Source organism: Acomys russatus, chromosome 20, assembly GCF_903995435.1.
Source record: "Acomys russatus chromosome 20, mAcoRus1.1, whole genome shotgun sequence".
Taxonomy (NCBI): Eukaryota; Metazoa; Chordata; class Mammalia; order Rodentia; family Muridae; genus Acomys; species Acomys russatus.
This window is the reverse complement of record NC_067156.1, coordinates 47,201,339-47,217,547: the sequence shown is the minus strand read 5'-3', so window position 1 is coordinate 47,217,547 and position 16,209 is coordinate 47,201,339. Positions and strand designations below refer to the sequence as shown.

Genomic DNA, 16,209 nt, shown 5'->3' with positions numbered 1-16,209 from the left:
ATGAAAGGGTGACACACATGGATTAGGTGATGGCCCAGAAAGTGTGCTCAGTTTTCTGTGTGCATTTTCTCATAGAACCCTTTACACAATTAAATTGGAGCTGATCCCTCATTTAAAGTGCTTGGGACCAGAAGTGGTAACGATTTTAGACTTTTTTAGATTTTTGGAAAACTTGCATATGCATACTGAGTTAGCTTTGGGGATAAGAAGCCAAGTTTGAAATTAAATTTAATTTCTGTTTCATACCCAGCCTGAAGGCCATTTTACGTGATTTTCTTTTTAAAAACTGTACTTTCGTGTTTACTGTGACTCTGTCCCCAAGTCCAGGCATGGGATTTGGGCTGGTGGCAACATGAGGGTGCTCAGAAAGTCTTGGGTTTGGGATTATCAAATCTGGGCTGCTCAAGCTAGCTTACAATGGCCATCTTACAAATGGGTGAGGGGAGACCAACACACACGCCCAGCACGTGTAAGCACCCATGGTAATCAGCTGTGTACCTTAGTCTTGTACCCCCACCCCACTGTCCCATGGTTCCTGTGGTGTGTGTACCTTTGGTGGGACTTGAAAGAATTCTTTTTAGGTGGCGCACAGATGAGTGTTTTTAAAATAACTAGCTATTTATTCAATGTGCACAGGGAAGGGGACAACTTGGCACAATGTGCTTGTGGTTTTCCTGCAATTATTGCTCAAGATAAGTCTAAAGTAATAGACGTTATGTTATTTAAAGTGGATTGAAGGGAAACATTAAGTAAATAAGTATCAGGTAGCCTAAGGATGGGGTATGAATAGCATACTACAAAGCTGAGCCTCCGGAAACGTTTCCCTGTGGAGGAGTGGGATCTGTACCCCAAATCCCAGACAACTCTTGAGGCTGGCTACTCAAAGGTGGACAGGTCTCAGCGACCCCGTTCAGAACACGCACTGAGCTCTCTGGTGTGTTGTATCTTTTCTTCCTGTGCAGATAGACTGTTCTGAAGGGGCCTACATAGCAGAGCTCAGGAGGATAAGAAGAAAGTGTAGTTTACATTGTCACCCAGCCCAGAAAGGACTTATCTGCCCACCTCAGCTGGATTTCATGCCAGTCCTGTGCAGCAGCAGCAGCAGCAGCAGGTGAATCTACAGAGAACCGGAGGAGGCCTTGAGAGGAAGGAGCGAGGAACAATACTCACACGGGTCACCCACCCTGAGCCAGAAGGCTGCTGCTTTGAACTACCAAGGAGAGGACCACAATGCTGGGCCCTCACTTTCCACCCCCACCCCTTGGCCCCAGGGAGGGGAGGGCTGCCCCTCGTACCTTCCAGATCCCTGATGGGAGCTACAGGTGCCTGGCTCTTGAAGCTGAGGAAAGCAGCAGTGAAGATGGCCTGCAGGGGGATGTGAGGCTTGCAGACCTGGAAGAAGAGGTGTCCAACAAGAGCAGAAGCGACCAAGGGGCACCACAGCTATCCAGAGCCCCAGGCATCATGCAGCCATCCAGCTGTGCCAGGGAGGCACAAGGTGGCTTCCAGCACAATGACAGGACCAGCCATGATTGGGATGTGGTACAGGCCCGGAAAGTGATGACAGTGAGTGCCAGCTCCAGCCCTGTGCCCAGGGTGGCCCAGAAACCAGGTAAGCTTGTAGATCATAGAAAACCCCACTGGTTCTTTGTTTGTTTGTTTGTTTTGTTTTGGGTTTTTTTTTTTTTTTCAAGACAGGGTTTCTCTGGGTAGCCCTGGCAGTCCTGAACTCACTTTGTAGGCCAGGCTGGCCTCGAACTCACAGCAATCTGCTTGCCTCTGCCTCTTGAGGGTTGGGATTAAATGTGTGCGCCACTCCACCTGGGTCCCACTGGTTCTTACTCAGGGATTTTTGGAGCATGTTTTTCTAGGATGTTTAACACTTATCACAGGTCTTCCAACATGTCCTGATTTCCAGCTGTGGAGAGATGGGCAGTTGAGCTGTATGGGTAGCTCCAGCTGTCTGTCAAAGAGAAGGCAACAGCAGACACCCGAATCTCACTTGGTTGACAAAAACCCACTTTCCCCCTCTCACCTGCCCTTTGACCGTTACTGATAACAAGACGGACGGGTGGCAGGGTCCCCTCATTAAGCCTACAGAGCTCAGCGGTAGCTCTAGACAAACAGACACCCTGACAGAGGTCATTGCCTCACAGGTGTTGACAGCGCAGACACTGAAGTCTTTCATGGAAGCTGACCTCAGTGGGGGAAACTGAGACTCATGAGAAGCGGCGGCCCTCAACATATTGACGGCTGAGCTAGGCTTAGGGTCCTCACTCAGGCCTTGGTTTTCCATCTGTCACTTGACAGAGGCACAAGCCACGTCACCTGGATGGCAGCAGGATCCAGTGACAGCTTGTGGAGGGGGAAGGATCGTTTTCTCCTGGGGCCAGTGAGTTCTGGAGTCTGTACCGCAGGCAGGATGAGACATGGGAACTGCCTCTCTGAATTGCCTCCACTGCTGGCCAGTGGCAGTGGAAATGCTGCAGTGGGTTCACAGCAGGGGTGGGGTTGGCCATGAGCTGAGCCACCATCGGCATAGGCAGGAAAGCTGTTGCCAGCAGGTCCTCCGGGTGCAGAGTGTGTATGTGTGTGTGGGGGGGATTGGGGGGGCGGGGGGCGGACAGTCCTGGGAGGGCTTGTGCGTCAAGAGACTGAAGGAACACTTCATTTCTCTGCAGGCGTTGCTGACGCCAGAGCTGGCATCTCACCAGTCTTCTCACCCACTCTGCTTTCTGCAGTAATTCTCTCCAGGCTCTGAGCATCCTCTGGACACAGTCCCCGCCCAGACATGGGTTATACAGAGAGCTGGGCAGGAGCAGTCAGGGGCTCTCAGGGCCTCTAAAGAGAGAGAAGGATCCCAGAGTCAGCCTGAATATGGGGCCTCGGGAACCTGAGGCCCATTGTGACTTGTTCCCTTTCCATATGTGGGGTACAGCTGGGTCAGGAGGCAGGGTGATGGGCCTCAGCCCAGTGCTCACTAGTCAAGCCCTAGCAAGTTCCTTCCGTTCAATGAGCTAATTTTTTTTTCAATCTGTGAAAATAGAATAAAAACAGGAGCTGTTGGAGAGGGTGCCACGATATTAGCTGTAGCAATGTTTTGGGAAATTTATAGTGCTCTAGGTAGCTTTGTAAAATGACATAGAAGCAATTATTATTTGCTGAACAGCACACTGCTGTTGGTTGAGCTGTGTGCAGAGTCTGCGGTGCTAACAGCATCTGTTTATGGCTTCATGCAGTCACAGCAGAGCCCATTACACAGATGAAAGATGAAGGCTTGAGAATATGAGGGACTTTGCCCAGGATGTGACTAGCATGTTCAGCCATGGCTGTTTGACTATGGGCCTTGTGCCATCAGCTATGATTCTATTTGGAAACTGGGCTTTTGGCGGATCCCCTGCAAGGGTAGCGATGATGGGCAGGGAGGAGAGGAGAAAAGATCACCTTTGATTACCCTGTTGGCATCTCACACCCAGTGGGTCATTTGATGGGATCTCATTCTCTCTCTCTGGCTTTCTAAGGAAGGTCAGGTGAGACAACGGAGATTCATTCAGAGATTCAAGATACCTGTCCAAGGTACACTGTCATTGTCAGCCTTGGGACCCAGTGCATCCTTTTCATAAATAGCCCAATTCATTTGTCTCTTTCCTATTTGTCCAGTTGGTCTGAGCATTCTAGAGACAGAGGGGCAGGAGTGGCCTCAGGAGGAGAGAAGGGACAGGGAAGATACTCCTCAGAGGAAGCTGGGTCTTGGTAAGGAGTAGAAATCTGGGTGGTCTTGGACCTCAGTCTCAACGGCCTTTCTGCTCCCTGGGGATGGGGAGTGGCAGGTCCCTTCCCTCTGCCTGGAGAGCAGGAGGTGGGGGGGAATGAAGCCTGGGGAGCTGCCAGGTTATTAGCGGCTTAAGGCTTCCTCTCCAAGCTTCCTCTCATTACAGAGGGGAGCATAAGCATCTCAGACAATCACACCCAACCTTCCGCTATTAAACCTGGCTTTCCGGAGCGCTGCCTGGTAGACTGAAGTCCAAGCCATTCATCTTCTGCCTTGGGTACCAGACAGACCTTTATATGGCATCAGTGGGTGCTGGTACCAGCTGATCTGGGCAGGTTAGGACCTTTGTCAAGCAAGAAGGGGCTGCAGTCTCACGGTCAAGTTCCACGTCCCTAGGGACCGAGAGAAGGTCACAGTTCACCACGAAAGAGCTCTCAGGAGTCTCAGCTGAATGTACCCGGCAGAGCATTGAGCTTGCTGTGCTGGTGGAGACGGGAAGCAGAGAAACAGAAACAGAAAATGACTTGGGCAAAGACACACAGAAAATTGGCAGCTGATTTGGAGGCCGGAACCCCAGGCTTCTGTTTCTCATTTGAGGTGCTAGGCTCTGTGTTGTACGGCTTGTATAGATTACGTCACTGCATCCTCGGAATATAAAGGTCAGACATGCTGCTGCAGACTCCTCTTCCTCCTCCTCTTTCTCTTCTTTTTTATTTTGTGACAGTCTTGCCATGTCGCCTTGCTGGCCTGAAATTTGCTAAGGATTCTGTGCCGACTTTGAACTGCTGCCTCTCCAGTGTGGGGCTTACAGGTGTGCCTTCCATACCCAGTTTGTGCTGTTCTTATCTCTGTTTTACAGATGAGGAAACCAGGCACACAGAATTTAAGAGATTTGTCCCTTGGAGTCTCATAGCCTGTAGGTGGAGGAACTGAGATTTGAACCCTGAGAGGTCTTAGGTCTATGCTTTTAAATACTCTTTTTGGCTGCTCTGTCTCCATGGAGACAAGGAAGCAGGCTGTGTTCTTCCACCCACCTGGGGTGGAAAATGGTTGTTCAGGCCCTGAGAGTGGGTGGGGGATCCAGCCAAGCCACATTCCTCTTCTTCATAACCGGAGACCTGTGGTCCACTGCTGACCCAGCTTCTTGGTTGCCTGTGGCCATTTTGATGGTGAGGGGTGTCCACTCTAATAGACACTGCCTTGAGCCCCAGATGTGTAGGAGGATAGGGTTTATGGGTACCGATTTTACGATAAGTCTGCCCTGGCCACATCCATCTTGATTGAGCAGAAGAAACTGAACCGCATCCATTTTATTAAGCAGAGAGCTTACAGAGTCTAGTCAAGTCAAGGAGGCAAGGCCAAGCCCCTCCCCCACCATCCCTTAAGCTTCTGGGAAAGAGCAGATGGCACAGGAGGCTGGGCAGGGAGCCCCACACCCTGGTGACTTTAATAGGAAGATGACAGTGAAGAATAGCACTCATAGATTCATATATTACCCCCCCCCCCGTGCTATTCGAGCAAACATACATACCACATACATCCATAAACACATGTGTACACCATGATGCAGACATGTCACATTCTAAGATATACATTCTCCCATCTATGAACTTTTAAGTTGAGGCATGCACGAATGCCCCCCAACCCCTAACACATATGGGTGCAATGGGCAGACCCTGCATGGCATACACCCTCCCAAACAACCCCTCATCCGTTGTATCATGTCCGACAAGTGTCTCAGGTTCATTTCTATTGCTTTCATGCCATCTCAGGGCATGGAGCAGGTACTTGGAAGTGTGCTCACACAAGTACACAGGTTCCCTCCTGCAGACATGGGTTAAGCACATCCTTACCGCCTCTCCCTTTGCTAAACACTCATGGCGTGTCCCCCAGGCACAACCACTCTTGCACATCCACTGTCACACACCCACATGCAGACTAAACCACTTTCTCTCTTGGTTTCTTTTTCCCATCTCTTTCTTTTCACAGCCACCCACACAGTAATCCTAGCCTCTCTCTCTCTCTCTCTCTCTCTCTCTCTCTCTCTCTCTCTCTCTCTCTCTCTCTTCCTTTCACCCACACACTCTGTTTCCTGGATTTCCACAGGCTGGGCTGCAGCCACCTCCCCAGGGCATGCATTAGGAGAAAGCAGTCTCTTGCCCGGTGCATGTCCAGGGTATCTTCTTGTGCCCTACCCAACACAACAGGACAAGAGTGACCGCTGGTCAGGGGAATGACCTGACACCCACGAAGCCAGACAGAGGGATTGAAGGGGCCAGAGTGGATTTGTCTCCTGGTCACCTGACCTCTTTCACTCAGAGCTAGGGCTAGTCTTAAACCTGAGCATCTTTGGGCCTGTGCTTTGGAGGTCCTTGGGTGACGTGGGTAGTCAGCATATTTCTAAGCTCCTTTATCAGAAACCTAAACACAGCCCTTGAAGACAGGTGACACTGGAACACCCTGGCTGAAGGCCTGATCAGCGAGTGTGGTCTTCCTTCGGAATTGCGGTATGGAGGTGCTTGTTAACTGGTCTTGCTTCCAAGCCACTCCCTGAGGGATCTGCACTGGAATGTGAGAACGTGGACTTTTAACAGCAATGTGTGTGTAGTGTTCCCACTGAAGCGCAGTGACAATTGCCATGGCCTCTGCTGAGCTCAGCCTGAATGGTGTTTTGCAAAAGTTGGGGAATCAAAGCCACTTAGAGACCACACAGCATCTCTGCCCTTGTTGCCGATAGCCAATTAAGTCAAGGGAAGCCAGGAGGCAGTGACAGCCCTTTTCAGCCTGTTTGCTTAAGCCCCACCAAGGAAGACAGTTACTCTAGTTATTGGGTCAAATGGGGTGGAGTTGTCGCGATTATCACTTGAGGGGACAGAAATCGCAAAGATAGATTTTAAAGGAGGGTGGTAGGGGGAGGGAAATAGAAAGGGGCAAACAGATGGCGGCGCATGAAGAAGCAAAGTGAGAAAGAATTTAAGAACAGAACTACGGACTTAGAGATACACAGCAAGATGAGGAAACTGAGAGACACGGGCAGTCGAAAGTGAGGACCCGAGGAGAGAGCAAGGGACCCGCCTGGAGATGAGACCTCCGCTATAGGTGGCGGGGAAGAGGGGGTCGCACATCGGGGCCTGGGCGGGGCGCGGGAGGGGCGGCGCTAGGGCCCGGGGGAGCGCGCGGCAGGAGAGCGGTGCCCGCCCAGCGCCCGCGGCTCCCGCTAGGGTTCCCCCCCCCCCTTCAGCCTCTAGCGGCCAGGACCCTGCTTCGGGTGCCGAGCGGGCGCCACCGCTGGGCGGGGTGCAGGGACCTCGGGGCGGGGCTCATGCTTGGACGTAGCCAGGTGAGCCAAGGCGGTGGCGCCCGGGAGCTCGGGGACCGCGCACAGCTCTGTTGAAGGTGAGTGGGGGGGCTCGGGGCTGGCGGGGCGCCCAGTGAGCCTCGCCCTTGCCACCTGCGCAGCTGCTCGCACAGTCCCGAAGGAGGTGGCACATCTGAGCTCCAGTCCCTGTATTCAGGGTGACCTTTGCCAAGTTCTTTCTACACGGAGCCTCAGTTTCCCCACTTGCAGTGCAGGCTGAGGACTTCTCAGGGCTCCCCAGCAGCTCGGAAACAGGAGGAAGCCCTGTCCTGGGACGATACCTTCCCCGGGCTGTGTGGACTCCAGCCGTCGTGTCTCTCTCCACAAACCTATCGATGTTGGGGGGAATGCAGCCCCCAGGCTCACTCATGGGCACCAACCCTAGGTCCAAGCCCCAGCCCCCTCTGGGAAATCCGCCTGCCAGACCCAGGAGCCTGCGAGTGAACCAATGTGGGCTCCTGCGGAGGCAGCAGGACCGACAGTGCCTACCGGCACCTCCATTTTTCGCGGGCAGAGCGGCCGGGGCAGAGGGAGCTGCTGTAGTGCTCTGTGTAGCCACACAGCCACAAAGCTGGGACCTCCAGGGCCCAATCCCACCTGGGGAAATCAAGACGTTTATGAAGTGCCCCAAAGGACTCCTGAGCTTTCCTCCCCTTGATTCTTACAGCACTGGTTTTACACTTAAATTATCAGAAAAGGCTGGCTCTGACATGACATTGTGGAAGGGGGGAGGGATGGGGCGGGTACCGCCTAGGGCCTTGAAAGACCTCTGAGGAATCTAGGGGAAAGGTCTCCACGTCCTCCCTCAACCTCAAGTTCTGGGCTTAATTCTGCATGGAGTTACGGAGCTCCCAGCTCCACATCTGGTTTTTTTTAGACGTTGGATAACAGTTGAGAAGCCGCAGGTGGCGTGTATCCTATCCCAACTCCCACCGTGTCCTGAGTGGCAGGTGGCCCTGGAGTAAACCTCCTTGTTGTAGGATCTTGGCATGCCCCTCCCTTCTTCAGATCCCAGAGAGGTACTGTAAGTGGCCCTGAGGGCCACTGCACTACAGACCCAAGTACCACGATGGACCTAGGGACAGTCAGGCTGTCCTACTCTTCTTGCTTTGAAAAGTGGGGGTTGAAATCCGATGCTTGTCTTGAGGAGGGTACAATGGAGTGCCTTGCCTGCAGCCAGCCTGCCCTGTCACTGACCCAGACCTGGCTCTTATCCATGTTGGGGGGGGGGGGGCTGAGACATAAACTGAAGCCAATGATTGTCGCCCAGCCGGAGGCCAAAATCCCTGTCAGGAGCTGAGCTGTCCTTGGCTAGTTCCAGCATCATTCAAGTTTGATGCACGAAGGACTAATGGCAAATATTTGCTGCTTGGCCACCAAGGCTTTCAGGCCCCAATTTTTAGACTGCCCTCACATTGGAAGCTACACCCCACATTCTGCACCCCTTTAAAACCTAAGTTAGGACTTAGTCAATATTGGCACAATGAAAAAAAAAATGAAATAAGGCGCTTAACTCTTTCCCTCCCTTGCCACTCTCTTGGAAGGTAAGGTAGACAACTTATTTTCTTGCTTGTACCTAGTTTCTGCCTAGCGCCTGCCTCCTCATCACAGTGAAACTAGCCTGCGGGCTCTTTTTAATGGGCAGTTTTAGCCCACTTCCAATCTTTTGAGTTAGGGAGACTGAGGCCAGGGAGGAAGAGTTTGTTAGGACACGTCTGTAGGCAGAAGGCAACAGAGCCCTCTCTCCTTGAGAGGTGTGTGTGTGTGTGTGTGTGTGTGTGTGTGTGTGTGTGTGTGTGTGTGACATTTTAATAAATGGGAGGGACACAGCACCCTAGAGCATCTGGAGGGAGGGAAGAAACCCAGGGAACTTTCCCCTGTTCTCCACAGTCTTCAGGGCTGATTCCCAGAAGCTTGCTAGGTGTGAAGTTGACACTGTGTGCCCCCTACCAAACCTGCCTTCCCACAAGGCTGAACACACCTCCAGCCTGGGGGTGGGGGTGGGGGTGGGCTGGCCTGGGAGGCAGGCACCTTTTCCTTCAGGGTAGTTCCTAGGCTTTCAGACATGAGCTCATTGGGAGCAGTTGATGCCAGGAAGGGAGGGACCGAGGGGAAACAGTCGGGGCTGCCCAGATCAGGATACCATGGCCTCTAAGAAGTAGAGTGGGCACCGTTTCTGCCCCATTGTGATGAAGAAACAGAATCAAAACAGGCCATGGGAGGTCACGGGGAGAGGATGGGGCCACACTGAATAGCCCCAGCTGTGTAGTGCCAGGCTGATCTCTGCTACCTGCTGGCTTGCCAAGTGACCTTGGGTACATCCTTTGCCTTCTTAGGACCTCAGTAGCCTTGGCTAACAATGAGGGGGAAGGGTGCTTAGGAACTAGGTTATAGTACAAAACAGGCCAGACAGAGTCGGCTCACAAGGCGCTTGTTATATATACATATATGTATATATTAAAATACATAAAATATACTTGCATATGCACATACACATGTATATATACAGTGTACATACATGCACACATACATATATGGTGTTGGGCTTTTTTTTTTTTTTTTTTTTTTTGAGACAGAGACTCACTATGTAGCTCATATTGGTCTGGAACTTGCTGTGCAGCTCAGCCTGGTGCTGAGCTCATGGTCCCTCTGTTTCAGCCTTCTGAGTGCTGAGATTGCAATAGGTATGTGCTGCCTTCCCAAAGCTGATGCTTTGTCTAAAATTTGAAATTACATTTATTTACTTGTGTGTTGGGGGGAGGGCACATGTTTGTGTGTGTACATGCGTATGGCATGTGTATGGAGGTCAGTAGACGTTGGTTCTCTCCTTACGCCATGTGGGTTCCAGGGACTGTGCTGAGGTCACCAGGCTTGATGACAAGCACTTTTATCTGATGAACCATTTCACCACAGAAGCTTTCGTTTCAATTGAAAGACTACGATAAGGAAAAAAAAAAAAAAAAAAAAAAAGAACAAATAAATGGACAAGATAATTTCGGGGCGGGGAGGGAAATTATAGCATGGAGAAGAAGCTCTGTTGTTGAGATGGAGAAGCTGGGCGTGGTGGTGCACGCTTTTAATGCCAGCACTGGGGAGACAGAGGCAGGAGGATCTCCATGAGTTCGAGCCCAGCCTGGTCTACAAAGCGAGTCCAGAACAGCCAAGGCTAACACAGAGAGACCCTGTCTTGGAAAAGAAAGAAAGAAAGAAAGAAAGAAAGAAAGAAAGAAAGAAAGAAAAGAAAAGAAAAGAGATGGAGAGCAAGCTGAGGGTCTTTGTGACTAGGGAAGGCTTATCAGGGGCCACTGTGGCCATGGAGGTCTGGGTGGTATTTGAACGGCTCTCAGGGCTTCTTGGAGGACGCATATCCAGAGTGGGACTCAGAGGCTTTGAAGGTATTGCTCTGCGCCTGGGAGGGTACCGCAGAGGGTGGGGAGTGGCCCGCACTCAGAGCTGGGTATGGGTGATGTGTGTTGGCTGCAGTTGTACCCTCCCCACCTCCCCCTGCTTTAAAATGCAAGCCATAGGAGCTGGGCCTGAGGTCCCGCGAGAGGGAGGGCTGGTCTGCCTCTGGGGAGGCTCTGTGAGTTAGTTAGGCCAGTGTTTGTATAGGGCCCTTTGTGAACTGTCCCTGGACACTGGGGCTCAGTTGCTACTCAGTGTGCCTGGAGGAGGAGTCTACATGGCAACAGCCCCCCCCAGGCCCTGTGATGCCAGAGGCTTACCCAAAGCCCTTGTTCTGGAATGAACTCTTCACCAACTGGCCGCTGCTGACATTCCATCACTCCGGTTCATCTTTTCCACTCAGTAAGGCAGGCTGGTGTAGGTCTGTGCTGACCCTGCCCTGCCCTCTCCACCTCCCTGGATGCCACACGCTATCTCCGTGTCACCTGCTTTCTGCATGGCTCGCACGTGAATGCTGTGGTCAAACTTTGGGGTTTCATCCCTGGCTTCCTTGGGAGTTCATAAGCTCATTACGTAACCCTTCTGGACTCTTGCTTCCTCGTCTGTAGAGCGGAGACAATGCTAGTCCTTGTGCTGTAATGAAAATGGAGGGAGGGAGCTGATGGCGGATGCTTAAAAAGTGAGCTACTACTTATTAATAGTACGCTTCATGTTTTGCTCTCCATTAAAATAGCAAGCCCTTAAGCAGATGGCTTCTTGCCCAAGTGTCTCCTCGTGTCTCCGTGTAAGTTTCTTCTTGGTGTTTGGCCAGAGTGTTTTGGAGGTGACAGGATGAGTGAGCAAAATGGGTGGGGCCTGGGGCTTCAGGGGTAGCTCATGGGCAAGTGGTCTTGAGCAGCCCTTTGCTTCCTTCAGGCCTTAGGCTTCGGCTGTAAGGAACCAGCAGGAAGGATGGCGGGGGTAGGGGCTGAGGGGGGTCTCTGGATCCCAAAAGCATTGGCCTGTAGTAAGGAAGGGGCATTGGATGAGGCCATGTGGGACAGTGGGCTGATTTTTTTTTTCTTTCGAGACAGGGGTCTCTCTGTGAAGACTTGGTTATCCTGGACTTGCTTTGTAGAGCAGGCTGGCCTCAAACTCACAGTGATCCGCCTGCCTCTGCCTCCTGGGTGCTGGGATTAAAGGTGTGTGCCACCACGCCTGGCCCAGTGGGCTGATTTGAGACCCTGTCTAGTCTAGAATAAAATCTCTTGGAACTAAGATGCTCCATAAATAAAAACAGGTTTTTTGAAAAGTATTTTTTTTAAGTTACTGTGTTCCAAGAGCTCTATGAGACCAGCCTCGCCGTTTTATGAATGGGAAACTGAGACACAGAGTGGCTAGTTCAGTGAGCTCCAATGTCATGCAGCCACAAACCCAGCCAGTCTGACAGCCACAGACCTCAAGCTTTACTACTATGAAACATAGCCCAGAGAGGCCAAGACACCATCTCCAGCTCACACAGTGTGTCTCCTGATTTTCATTATCTCTGACGCTCAGGCCCTGACAAGAAGAACTTCATGAGATTTGGGGCCTAAGTCTCTGAGGTTGGCACACGAGCCAGTTCCTCCTCCTTTCTTTCCTGTCCCTCTTCCTTGGGCATAGGCAAGGGATGGTTATGTGCGCTCCGTGGGTACCACGGGCAGGGCAGGCCCTGCCAGAGTGAGTGTGGTTAATGCTGAAGAGCTTACAAGGATGACAGTACCTGAGCTGTAATAACCCATGCAGTCTGGTATGCCCCAGCACTGTACAGATGGGGAAACTGAGGCCAAAGAGTCCAGAGACTGGCCCCATATCACTCAGACAGTTGGACACTCTTTTTTTATTTTTTATTTTTATTTTTTTCAGTTGGACACTCTTTATCCTTGGCCTCTTGTGTTGCCTTCTGGGCTCCATGGAGAGCTAGGACACAGGTCCTATTTGAGAGGATGACTGGAATTGGGGGATGGGAAGGGCACTGATTAAAAAATAGACTGTCATGCGCATGAGGGGCAGACATGCCACCACCCTGCCTCTGGCCATTTGGCATCTAGGGACCCAGCTCTTCTCAGACCTCCTGCTGAGAAGCCCCATCCACCTCCCCTGGCTCTGGGCCTGAATCCACATGTGCCCGCCAAAGCCACTCTCTTCTCTCCCTCCTGCGCTCCTCCCAGCATTCAGGCAGATGGTGCTCTCATTGAGCGTGGGTGGGCCTGAAGCTCAGCTGTTGGCTTCTAGCTGCGCCAAGGAAGTGTAGTGTCACTGTGCACTGGTTGTGTGGCCTCGGATGAAGCCCTGTCCCTCTCTGGGCAATGGTAGAGGACTGGGTTTAGTGGAAGCGCTTTCTTTGAATAGTCTAAAAGTCTCACCCAGGTTCCTTCTCCCACACAAACCTGGCAAACAGTGTTGGGGACCCTACACCAAGAAGTGACGTGGCTTGCAAAGGCCACTGAGCCCCAGAGAGCGGCGGGGTCACAGGGCCGAGATCTCACGCCAATCATCTTGAAAATACCATATTCTTTAACAGTGTCTCTAGTTGAGTGAGATCGCGTGGTGCTAGGGAGGCGAAGGCTTTGCAGCGAGCATGTGAACGGCCCACTCCTCCGTTCTTTTCCTCCTGATCGACAAAATGTTTGTTCAACCCTAACTGTAGTCTAGGCACCGAAGGTCATAGCCCATGTCTCTGCCCTTGCTAGGGCAGAGCAGATGGATATTAAAACAAACAGTGATGGAATCTGATGACTTTGGAGGATATCCTGAGGATGCTATGGCGAGAATGTCACTCCCAGAGGCGGAGGAGCTCGCCACCTGCAAACACCCTGAGTGTGGTCAGGAAGGCAGAGCTGATGGGTGAGAGTAGAAAGGGCTTAAGCCCCTGAGGTGAGAAAAGACATGGCACCTCCAGTGAGCTTTAAAGAAAGGCCAGTGAGGCTGTAGTGTTAGGAGGATGAGGCAGTCCCGAGGAACGGTGCATCACAGGGCAGTAATCTGGGACCTGGGGCCCAAAAAAGACCTCAGGGGAGCCAGGCATGGTGGCGCATGCCTTTAATCCCAGCATTTGGGAGGCAGAGGCAGGCAGATCACTGTGAGTTCAAGGCCAGCTTGGTCTACAAAGTGAGTCTAGGACAACCAAGATAACACAAAGAAACCCGGTCTCAAAAAACACAACAAAAACAACAAAAAATAAAACAAAAGATTTCAGGGGCATGCTGGGGAGGAGGGGGTCTCTCTGGCACTATGCCAAAGGCTGCCTGTGTCTTCTTTCTTATGATGGCTGCTGTCAGTGGGCCCCACACTCAGCTGCTTCATGTGTGGTTGCTCATAGCGCATCGGGAGCCACCCCTCTCTGCCTGCATCACTGTGCCTGGAGCTGAATGGACTCCTCTGAGCAAGCTACTGTGGACCAGCAGCCACAGGTCAGAGCATGTCCCTGGGCAGGCAGCTCAGAGTCCCCTGAAGCCACAGCCATGAGATGTTGGTTCCAATGCTTGTGCTCTGAGCCCAGCTCTTCTGAAGCCCTTTTCTTTGGACTCCGTTTCCCAATCTGTACCGTAGAGAATGGGTTTTCTGCTCTCGAAGTGGGGCATGTGGATATAGCGGCAGCATTACCCAACAGCTAGTTGGAAATGCAGGGTCCCCTACTGACCCCCAAGTTACAGTGTGCATTTGGCAAGAGTCCTGCTTAGTTCCTCTGTTCTCTGGGGCATGAGAACTGTTCTAGGCCAGCCATTTTTTTTAAAACTCAGAAACAGCAAAAGCCTACAGAAGCTTCCTCCCTCTCCAAGGTTTTAGAATACAATCTCCTTGGACCTCTCTTTTACTCCTTAAGATCTTAGTTGCTGGACTCTAGGCACCCTTAATCCTCTGGGGCTCCCCCTGCCTTGAGGGTCTGGAAAATGTGGGCTAGCAGGGAGGGCAGTTGGCAGGCTACAGCTCTGTGACATTCTTCCTGCTTGTCCCTACTTGGTGTCCTGCCCTCTTCCCTTTGGGATCCCTGGAAGGGTAGCTGGTGCTATTCTTAGCAGGTCAGGATGGGGAGGAGAGAACATGCTAGTACATTATTTATACCTCTCCATCAACAGGATTACATTCGGGGATCCGAGGACGTGGCCTTGTTGTGACAAGCACATCTAGTAAGCAGCCTTGAGGCGAGAAAGTACTTGGCACCACATAGAAAGGAGAGCGGTTTCCCAGGACCCCAAACTTGGCAAATGGTCTTGGGGAACCCCATACCAAGCAGCAACATGGTATGCAAAGGCCACTGAGCCCAAGGAAGCAGCCAAGCAGAGACCTGACCTTGACCATCCTAAGAATCCCATCCCCCAATTAATTGCTGGAGTTGTGTGAGACTGCATGATGTCACAGAGGTGGAGGCTTTCCCATCTGGCCTATCACTGCCCACTTAGGCCTGTAAACCTTATGCTAATAAATGGAATGTGAAATACAGAGGTAGCGAACCCAGGATGTGGCTCAGTGAGTGGATCAAGTGCCAGGCTAGCATGCCTGAAGCCCTGGGCTCAACCTTCCACATCACATAAGCCTGGGTATGGTGTTGCGCATCTGTAATCCCAGCCCTTGGTAAGTGGGTGATGTAGGAGGGTCAGGAGTTCCAAGTTATCCTCAGCTACACAGCAAGTGTGAGGCCAGCCTGAGTTACATACAAAAGACACGCATGCAATTATACGTATGCATTATGTATGTGCACTGACAAGTACAACCAGATTCAGCATCTAAAGTTAGTGTGTCAGCCAGAGCCCATGAACACCACCATTGCTGGTGCATGAGCCACAGGCCTGATGATGGGTAATTTGCATGTGTGTGCCCAGCTGTTTGCAACCACCCAACAGGGTAGGGAATTGAAGACTGGTACAGAGGTTCAGCAGATGCAAGGCTCCCTGAAGGTTTTCGTAGCTCACGACCAGGTTGGTTAGAACAAAAATGGTTGTTTTCAATTAAATGCTAGCAAGTAATGCCAGGACTTTGGGCACCCTGTGTGCAGCCCAGACAGAGAGACACTGCTGTGCCTGGAAGATTAGCTGGTTGACTTGTCCCATTCCTAGGGAACCTTGAGCTGTTGAGGAAGTCACAAGAGTTTCCATGAACTTGGAATAAAGGCCAGTTACTCTGTGGCTAATGGCAAATTATAAGGGATGGGTGGATCAGGTGGTATAGTTGAGGGGGTTTTACAGAGTCTCTAGTTGGAAGTCAAAGACTGCATGCTATGAAATCCTGGGAGGAGTGGAATGGCTTCTCCGTGTCCCTTCCCCTCTTTTTGCATTATTTTCTTTTATTTAGAGACAAGATCTTGCTATATGTGCCTGGCTGGCTTCAAATTTATGACAATCCTCCTACCTCTACTTTCTTTATTTTTTAAAAAAAGATTTATTATGTGTACAGTGCTCTGCCTGCATGTATACTTGCAGTACAGAAGAGGGCATCAGATCACATTGTAGATGGTTGTGAGCCACCATGTGGTTGCTAGGAATTGAACTCAGGACCTCTGGAAGAGCAGTCAGTGCTCTTGAACTCTGAGCCATCTCTCTAGCCCCTGCCTCTACTTTCTAAATGCTGTGGGTATAAGCATGTACCTCTATACCCAGCCACTGCCTCAGTTTCCTAGTCTGTAAAATGATGTAACAATCCCTGCTCTGCCCATATT

At 51.4% G+C, this 16,209-nt stretch overlaps 1 protein-coding gene across 1 annotated transcript in view; it reads left to right on the top strand.

The window, feature by feature from the left end:
• Positions 1-1,189: 1,189 nt before the first annotated feature.
• Positions 1,190-16,209, top strand: part of Synpo (synaptopodin) — a 36,410-nt gene continuing 21,390 nt past the window's right edge. The window contains exon 1 of the mRNA XM_051163319.1: positions 1,190-1,612. Within this exon, the coding sequence (XP_051019276.1) occupies positions 1,231-1,612 (382 nt within the window). The 5' untranslated portion in view covers positions 1,190-1,230. The remainder of the gene's footprint in view (positions 1,613-16,209) is intronic.